General features: G+C 40.3%; 1 protein-coding gene across 1 annotated transcript; it reads right to left on the reverse strand.

The window, feature by feature from the left end:
• On the reverse strand, nucleotides 1-1,046 carry LOC102215410 (E3 ubiquitin-protein ligase TRIM39-like). Its single transcript, XM_005748381.1, has one exon. The coding sequence runs from the start codon at nucleotides 1,044-1,046 to the stop codon at nucleotides 117-119; it is 930 nt and encodes a 309-aa protein (XP_005748438.1). The 3' UTR covers nucleotides 1-116.
• Between the last annotated feature and the right edge of the window lie 8,927 nt (nucleotides 1,047-9,973).

Here is a 9,973-nt window from a genome sequence, read left to right on the forward strand (position 1 = left end):
TCTCATAATCTTCAGAAGGTGCAGTTTGCCAAGTTCTGTTTATAGGACTTCTTCTTTGTGTTAGTTAAAATAATGAGCTTAACCTATAATTGATCCAATTTCCTCATGTAAAAAGATCAGACTGGCTGATTGACAGGACAGATGATCAGCGGCGCAGAGTTGTTACCATCATCATTATTACCGGGACAGAAGAATGGGTAGAGTTTCTCGGTAAAGGAGCAGCCAGTAAAGGAGTAGATAAGAGCTGCATCATCTACATCATAAAAGGAGACCAGACCCTCCTCATAATCCACAAACACTCCCACCTTCTCAGGACGATGAAGAGGAAGATGGACTGGAAGGTTGTCAAGAGCTATAAAACTATTTTTACCTAAAATTACTGTCCAGTAACCATTCGCAGGACTCGGATTGGGGTCTTCCTTCCTGTTGATTGACTCTCTGACCACCCCTAAAAACCATTTGGTCTTTTCTTTAACCTGAATTTCAAAGTATAATCTGCCTGAAGAGAGACTCTGCTTTGCTAAAACACAAACACCTTTAAAAAATCTCTCTGGGTTGTCTGGATGTTGCTTCCTTCTATCACCACAGTGTACTTGTTTTCCATCATCAGACAGGATAAGTTTCGGATGTGCTGTATCAGGATCAAGAGTCATATCCACTGCATACTGCTGGATCCTCTTCAGCTCAGCCTCAAACAGCTCATATGATAGTGGATGGATACTGACCTCTGTCCAGTCATTGCTGGTTGGAGCAACTTGTAGGCATGAGAAGCGTTGAATGAGGTGGAGGTGATCTTTAGAGAGTGAGAGCTGCTCCACCTCAGAGCTTCTCTTCATCAGCTCAGAGATTTCCCCCAGCTCATGTCTGATCTCAAACACCGTTTTACACACAGGACACTGACACCTCTCACTGATATCCCAGTGTTGACTTATGCAGTTTTTGCAGAAGTTGTGTCCACATGGTGTGGAGACTGGATCAGTGAAGAGATCCAGACAGATGGAGCACAGAAACCGATCTTCAGATTGAAGACAGCAGGCAGCAGACATGTCTGACAGAAAGAAAATGAAATTATTTTATGCACAATTCAGTTTTACTCATATTTAAAGTGGACTTGTTCTGCTTTTACTTCCTTCTGTCTCATGTCTCCTCTTCCGGTGGTGGATGGTCATGTTAAACACGACCAACACTCAGTTTCACAGGGTTTTTTTACTCTTAGATCCATATGAGGACAATACCAGCCATCTGTGTTAGACAGGATCATTAGTTTGAAACAAGAAATCAAATGGGTGATGTTGAATGTTGTCAGCGTGAGTGCCCCACAGGTTTGATGTCAGTTAGAGACATTCTGGAGTAACTTGGATAAAGTGGCAGAGAGTGTCCTCAGTGGGGAGGAGAGTGGTGTTTAGAGCAGACTTTAATTGACATGTAGGTGAAGGAGGCAGAGGTTATCAGGTGTTGGGCAGGTATGGTGTTAATGAGAGAAACGAGGAAGGACAGATGTTGGAGCATTTTGCCAAAAGGATGGAAATGGCTGTGGTGACCATGTACAAGAAGAAGCTTGGAGACGATGGCTCTAACAAAAAGAGTCAGAATGACATGAACAGAGCATTGAAACATGAACGTGATCAGCTGCACTCACTGCTGTTTGTTGTGTTGTTGAGGAAAACCTGATAGACTCAGTTGAATCTCCGCCTCTCCCTGCAGGTGTGTCAGGCACAAAGCAGTGAGCTCTTCAGACCCTGACATTAGAGATGAAAGGTTTTAAATGTAAACTTCTTTTTCTCTGTACAACAAATGTAATCTGTTCAGTGCTGCTATTAAATCAGCTCCCATGTCATCCGTTTGAAAATGTGAAACACACCAGCTGCAGCAGTGTTACAGTTATTTTTTCTGACACAGAGAGAGTTTAAATTTAAAACAGTGTGATCGTGATCGTCTGTACTCACCAGTGTTGGACAGAAGCTCTGCTGTGCTGCTCAGAAAGGCTGGATGAGCTTAGTTTAAGGTTCCTTTGAGGAGAAACAGATTTTCCGCAGTGAAACTGCTGTGAAACAAAAACTTACTTTCACTTACTGTCTTTATATTTGTTTGTTTTTACTCCTAGTCGTAATCCTGTGTTGATGCAGAAGTATTCTAAGTCATAAAGAGATGAGACTGAACATCTGGATTTTAAAACAGTGTGATCGTCTGTACTCACCAGTGTTGGACAGAATCTCTACTGTGCTGTTGAGAACGGCTGGATGAGCTCAGTTTGATTCTTGTTTAAAAGAAACAGATTTTAAAGTTCTTTCAGTTTCACTTTTCGAATTCTGATCCTGAAGTTCTGGTTTTTCAGGTTTTGTTCTGCCTCTGTCAGCAGGTGAGAGCTGGTGGCTAAGCAGAGACTTTTAATGTGATTATCAGCCAGGAAACACTCAGATGTTTTCTTACGCATGTGAGTTTCTGCCTCTCACATAGATCTGACTTCATGTGTTCCTTTGATATTTCAGTCATGTTGAGCAGCTTTGTTTGGGTTGTTTTTCAAACGTGAAGGGAAATTTTTGCTGTCACATTTTCTGTTTGTTTTGACTTCTCAAATGTTGTTCAGCTCTAAAGCTGCACCATCATGTCAAGAAACCAAACAGATTCTCTCATGATTTGTGCAACTAATCATTTCCTCAAATCTTTACACGAGATGTTGGAGAGCACAAAGACCTTAGAAACACTAAACCTGGATTTTTTTTTATAGCAAAATTTGTCTCAACAGTGTTACAAATAAGTATGAGTGTAAACTAAGACAAATGACTGCAGTGATGTGTGTTTAACTTTAGAGGATTCTCAAACATGCTTAAATCCACACATAAATGCAAAGCAATTTGAGCACATGCAAAACTTCTTTTACAAATGTATACATCCAAACCCAAATAAACACTGATCAGTTACACACAATTTATTAAGTTCATCTTCACGAATCTGATAATTTTCTCTTGCATTAAACTTTCTCTGCGTACAAATGTATAAAACTACACATAACATCCCTTCTGCTCACTTAAAGCCATAATTTTTCAAATGTTTGTGTCACTATTTCCTCAAATGTAAGAAGACCAAACGCACACAGACGCATCCTCACAGAGAAGCAGCACTACCTGCATAGCATAAGTTGACCATATGTTACTGCTAGATGTATTAAATTATAAATTTCTGTTCTGTGCAATAGCAGGATTCAATGATGGAGATATTTCAGCCTTTATTTAAAAAGTCAGAGCCTTTAAAAACTGCTAAAGAGGTTTGATGAAGTCGTGTCCCTGTGGTAGCGCAGAAGCACCTCAGATATTAGAGGTGTAACGGATCACGGTTGATCCGAAATCCGAACCGATCCCACTCCACGGTTCGGCACGCACGTGATCCGAAGATTCAAAAAAGAAAAAAAGTATGTGTATGGTGCGCGTGGTCAGTCTGTCAAGCGGTACGGTCAGTGCTAGCGGTCCAGGTGAAGGAGCAGAGGAGTTTTCGGCATTTAAGCAGCCCTTTGCTGCCCAGTCCGACCGGGCTAAAGCTATTACTAGAGCTATTGGGGTGTTTAGCTGCAGACGGGAGGTCATATTCCGTTGTGCAAAACAAGGTGTTTAAACTGTGATGAACGTGCTTGAGCCACGCTATGATATCGCGTTGCAAGTCCACTTGCAAACCTGTGTTAAGTAATAAAATCCGTTTAATTATCATGTTAAACCTTTTTAACTCCTGGCTCCACCCAGAGCCTGCATCCTCGGAACTGCCTAGAAACAAAACCTGTGTGTTAACATGAACTTTACCTTTGAAACTCAGTTTTCCCCACTTATGATCCAATCTGTGCCATAAGAAACAAAACTTAAGACAGAGCAGTTATCAGTCATGTTCTTCATACAAAATTTCACATTTTAATTTCATGTTGCTCCTCTGAATGTAATGGTACTTCTTTTAATTTTGACTTTATCAGAGCTAACCAAAATATGTTTTCTCTCTTTACTTTGCTCCCGTTTTCCTCCAGTACCAGCTAGTATCACATACCCTTACCGATCGTGCTCTTTTAATAATTTACTGTTTTAAAGGAAGAAAACCTCAGTCTCTTGGACCAGTGTTTGTTATTCCATAACTGTTTTTGTTTTTGTTTTAATGTAAGAAGTCTACCATTCCCCTATGTAACTCGTAAATTTTGCTTTGTTCTGACTATTTTCCTCTATAAAATTTAATTGTCTTCTACTGGCCTGCTTTGGTTAATGGTAGCACGAGTAATATCAAAAATTTCCTCCCCTTTAGCATTTGACATTCTCCCAACAATATAATGTGATACCATAATCTAAACCCAGTCAACAAAACAGAATTTTCTTCAAGCAAACATCAACAACCCAAAATTAGCAGCCCCAGAATTAAGTCTTCCGCTCCTCCTGCTCATGGCAAAAGCAAAGCAAAGCAAAGCATCCCCTTCTCTTGCCCGCGTGGTGAATTGTTTGTCAGCATTTATTTATCCTATCTTGGGCCAGTCTTTATCTCAGTGTCCAGTCAGTCCAACCTTTAGTCCACATCGTCAGTCCATCACAGTCACACACATTCGCTCACACGCATTCACACCAGATATTGCTAATAGTGGAGACTCCCGCGCAAATAATCCCATTCTCCACCCTCAGCAACATGAGCTCATTCATTTGTTTTATTTTGTTTTGTTTTTTAGGAAGAGTTCTTTATGCTCTTGGACTGGATTGACTCGCTGCAATCCTTTTAGACGGGGACTTACAACCTGATCAGGTCCCCACAGGTAGCCTTTTCCTCAGCCCATTGTAATCTGGAAAAGCTCACCTTATGTTTGTTCTCCCGAAAAGTTTTTACAGCGCTGTTAATTCACTCCTGCAGGCCTGCTTAGCACAAAAATGAGAAAAAGAGAGCTGATTAGTAGCTCATCAAAGCACAAAACATAATCACCTGACAGGTTTTCTCTTAAGTGCACTGTTACAAGGGCCCAGTTCTACCCACGTCCAGGATCAATAAAACTCCCTCTATTAAAATAAGAAAACAACCCAAACCTAACTGTCAGAATCAACCCATCACTAAAACAACAAACCCAAAAATCGTAATCACAGAAAAGTTTTGCCTCAGGTTCTTCAGCGACTGACAGTCTGAGGTCAACTGACATAATTTCACCTGCTAAATACACAGAAAATCTTGTTAAAAGTCACACAGTTTTGCACACCATTGATATTCTCATTAAGCCCTCTCTAAAGACGTTATAACAATCTATCATCACTAAATTATAAATTTCTTTTCCAAATCTGGACTCCTGCACTTAGACTACTGCACTGACCACTTTATTTAATTATCCTGTATGTTACCAAGCCTTTGTTCTCACCCAGTCACAGTGTCTCTTTCAGTGCAAGCTTCACTCATACAGTCAGACAGGAAACCCAAGTTCTTCTTTTCTTTTCCTGTCCCCAGTCATTCAACTAATTTGCATACTGAGTCATATCTCAAGAAGTTGCCGTGACAAGAGAAATGCATATTTAAACATTACCACATTATTGAATTATTTTTATTTTCTTTCAGTAATCACTTGTTTTGATCAATCTGTACAAGAACACTTCTAATGCACTATTCTACAAACTACTTTAAGCTGTAATCACTTTTTCCTTTTCACAAAAATCACTCTATTGTCATGGAACTTCCCTGAGTTATTCCTCAAGTTCAGGGTTTAAGTGTGTTAAATTCACACTATTTTAACACTGATGAAAGATAGTAAGCTGATTTTCATTGCATGTGTGTGTGTTATTAGTCAGGTTAAATCGATGTCTGTGCAGTGGAGCTGCAGATCCACCAGGGCATGTTCTCAAAGCTGCCTTTCCTACACATTTCTCTGCTATAATCGGATCATTTTTTAACTACTTAGCTATTAGTCCGATGGTCTTTGTATCAATTTTTCATCACACTAAGCGACTTGGACAAGATGATAAACAGACTCACATGCTCAAGATGCTGTCTAATCTTCATGGGCTCTCTTGTTTTTGGAAGTGTTGGTAAGGTTAATACATTTTCTGTTCATGTGTGTGATTTTGTATATGTTTCTTTTTGCAGTGTTTCAGACTCCTCCTGACTCCACAATTTTCCCACTTAAGCAGTCAGTTTTCTTTTTTCCAGGTTTGCTAACCCACATTTTGATTTCCCATATTAAATAACAGCATTCCACTGTGTTATCACGTACTCCTCTCACTCCGTGGTCCTCTCCCACTTCAACAGTCCAAAGCCAGGCAGTTCTCTTTCTGCTTTGTCCTGCATTCTCCACTGTCTCTCTTTAACTGCCATGTTATTGCTCTTTGGAACTGCATTCCTTGTCTTCAGCCAGGAGTGAGAGCTCGCTTGTCAGGTTTAGTGACACATGGCGCTGTAAACAATTCAACCAGAAACTTGGCCTGAATATTTCCAGTGATGTTAACCTATAACTTTCTTCCGACTGCTGGATGTGGAAAATTGATCCAGGTCTGCTTTGCACCTAAAAGTGACAAAACTAAGACATTTCATTATTATCATCACTGCTTAAACAACACGCATCTCTCTCTCTGGGCAGAAACACCAATTTATGTCATGTATTCACATTCACAAGTGTAAGTGTGTCTTTGTTGCGTCTATGTATTTGTATTCATATTAAGATTGAGTGTAAGCTGATCTTCATTGCCTCGATGTGTTTTTTATAATCAGGTTTAATTCGTGCATCTTTGCACTGAGCTCTGGATTCAAACTATCTCACTTCTGATTCTCTCCAAAAATAATTTCACATGTAACAATTTGTGCATGTGTGTTTTCTATTCATTCATGTAATTAGTAGCTTATGTATTTCTTACTCTCTCCCTTTTTTTTTTTTTTTTTTTACCTTTCTGTTATGATGCTCTGGACTCAATTTTCAATCCATTTCCCCATACGCTCTCACTCGAACTCGTCCGGGCATGACCTCTCACTGGTCCTTGTCCCTCTTCTCACAGTTTCCTGTGTGGCCTCGCAGGTCAACACAGGCCCAAATCAGGCGTTTCTTCTCTCCATTGCTTCTCTCTTGATCTTTTCAGTCCTTTCTTTATTTCAGGTTTACTCCCAGCATGGCAAATATGAAACTCAGTTTCCAGTGCTGTCCAGTGCTTTCACGCAATTATTTATCCCACTGTTCTTCCCAGCATGTAATTCAGAGTTCATCTTCCATCAAATGTTTTCTTACATGCTGCTGCTGGAGTCTTCAGTGTTATAGGTCAATTGCACTGTCTTTTGCCTGCTGTTAATGCTTCAAGTCCACGGCGTTCTGTCTGTCTTCTGTCTTCATCAGGAGATTGACTGTCCTTTAAGCTTCTTCTCCAGATGAGGACAGAATGAGAGGTCAAGCTGTAAAAAATTTTAAGCCAAAGGCTGGCCTGTTTGTCGTCCCAATTCTGTTAATCTATCATTTTGCCGCTGTACTCATGTTTTGAGGTTGAGTAAGTCCATGGGCACCTGTATTAACACACTAAAACACTTATTTAATATCATTTTCACACACATCAGCCAGTTCCTTTTATGGACATGCAAAATTGTTCACTTCCTGCCAGACACACACACTCTCTTCTCTCAGACTTCCTCTTTTCACGCACTCTGCTATGAACCCACGATTCTTACCCCAGTAGTGTTATTATTACTTATTTATTATTTTGTACAAATCCCACAGAATCACTCAGATGCAGTACCCACAACGTTCACACACTTAGAATCACCCAAAACATGCTTGTGATAGACTATTTTCATCACACATGCTGTTTGGAATCAGAAAGATTCTATCACATAGACCACGGCGGGTCCCGTAATATTCATCAACATTAAATCAACAGTTTTCTATTCTAAGTCACTTAAGAAAACCTTGCCCAACCCAAGGTTTATTTCTCGGACCTCCACGTCCAAAATCAGCTTTTCTACTGACCAAATAAGTGCATAAAAAATGATCCTTTGATCATTAGCTATTTTTAACCAAGGTCCCAAGTCTTGGCAGGTGCTACCTGGAATAATCCTCACTCCCGAGGCCCCTTTTAGACGTCTCTAAATGGGAGGCAGTTTAATAAGTTTGACACTTATTAAACCCATAAAATGACCAATTACCTATTTATCCTTTGTTACTTTAAACATACATTGGTCTCTTTTCTCTTTTACCATGAAATACCATATTACCTTTAAGTCAGTACTGTCATTCTCAAAGTTTCATTATCATTACTTCAAAGCTTCTCATTCTCAAGAATTTAGTTTTACCACTACTGATCCAATTTAATAGTTAAGATCGTCAACTCAGCGAACAGATAATTTAGAATTCATCCAATGTGCACAAATTTGCTTTTTCTTTGAACAGGTTTGTGCCTACCTTTAAATCTTTTTAGACCGGTCTTCTGTTCGCCTCATATCAGATCCAACCTTTGGCCACATTTGTTCTCTCTGTTGCAAAGGGAACCGGGCGGAAACACCAAATATTAAACCCGATTCTTTGATCTCCATGACATTTATATATATTTATTCAATCATCTTCCGGAAGAGAGAGCCCTGCACACCCCAAAGGCAGTTGCAGGATCTCTAACATTACAAGCTCAACATGTGTCTTATATGGTGTTATTTTGGTACTTCAGACGTCACACACGTCATACGTGACACACACAGTTTCATTGCAAACAAACTCCTTCTACTCGGTTCCTCTTTTCTGTGTCTGATTTATTAATATGCCTGTGCACTAAAACTTCCTGTGCAGCTTGAAATAACTTCACCTTTCTGAGGTCTGTTGCCAGGGCAACCTGTCACCCCTCGTCTGAACTTATTTTCACTCTGTCTGCTGCTCATACTCTGCAAAAACATGCAGTTTCCTGTCAGCCTGTGACCTAGTCAAGTCTGGGTGTTAGTGCATTTGAGCGCATAGCCGCTGCTTTGAAGTGGCCGAAAGAGTTTTGGTCCCTCTTACTCCAATGTAAGCTTGTGGGAAAAGCCCAAGAAGTGTGTTCAAGCCTGTCTATTGAGCAGAGTTTAGATTATGAAATTCTTAAGAAAACTGTGCTGCAGGCATATGAACTGGTCCCTGAAGCATATCGGCGGAAATTTAGGAATCTTAATAAAACTGCTAACCAGACTTTTGTTGAGTTTGCGCGAGAAAAGAATGTGTTGTTTGAGAAATGGTGCTGTTCATGTAAAGTTAAAACCGTGGAAGAGTTGAAAACTCTTATTTTGCTGGAGGAGTTTAAAAAGTGTTTGCCGGAACGCATCGTGACTTATTTAAACGAACAAAAGGTGTCGTCTCTCACTAACGCGGCACTCCTGGCTGACGAGTTTGTTTTAACGCACAAAAGTGTGTTCTGTGCACAGAATTCGTTTCAGGAAAATTTCTCTGAATGAAAAAAGTCACCACAAGCAGTGCGTAAAAATGTATCAGCGTTCATTGCTAGATCAAACGGTCGAGAATGTTTTTATTGTCACGACTCAGGACATTTGATTGCTGCGTGTCCAGTATTAAAAAGAAAAGAAGCGAGGGGCACTAAATTCCCTGCAGGGGTGGGTTTGATTAAAACCGCTTGCTCGCCAAAGGTGCACGTGGAGGCCGAACAAAAAACAGGAGAAAACTGATCGAACAAAAAGGCGGTCCACCCCTACATGCTCTTACATTAACATAATGACACAGTGACAGTCTGCCGGTTCTTAGAACTTAGAATCCTTTCTGTCGCATCTGTCAGATTCCGCCCGCAAAGATATCCTTGATCTGATTGAAGCTAATTTGCTGCTTTTCTCTGACCATCCTCGGCAGACGTCTGTGCTGTTTCATGATATCGTTGTGGAAGTTGATAAGCCAATAAAACAAAATGCTTATAGAGTAAATCCAACCAAGCGGATTTTAATGCAACAGGAAGTCGAATACCTGGTTAAACATGGGTTAGCTGAGCCCAGTAACAGTGCGTGGAGTTCACCCTGTATTTTGGTGCCTAAACCAGAT

The sequence above is a fragment of the Pundamilia nyererei genome, unplaced genomic scaffold, assembly GCF_000239375.1.
Source record: "Pundamilia nyererei isolate P.nyererei 1_Seehausen unplaced genomic scaffold, PunNye1.0 scaffold00220, whole genome shotgun sequence".
NCBI classification, from domain to species: domain Eukaryota; kingdom Metazoa; phylum Chordata; class Actinopteri; order Cichliformes; family Cichlidae; genus Pundamilia; species Pundamilia nyererei.

Coding starts and splice junctions, on each gene's coding strand:
- LOC102215410 (XM_005748381.1), bottom strand. CDS start 1,046: ATGTCTGCTGCCTGCTGTCTTCAATCTGAAGATCGGTTTCTGTGCTCC.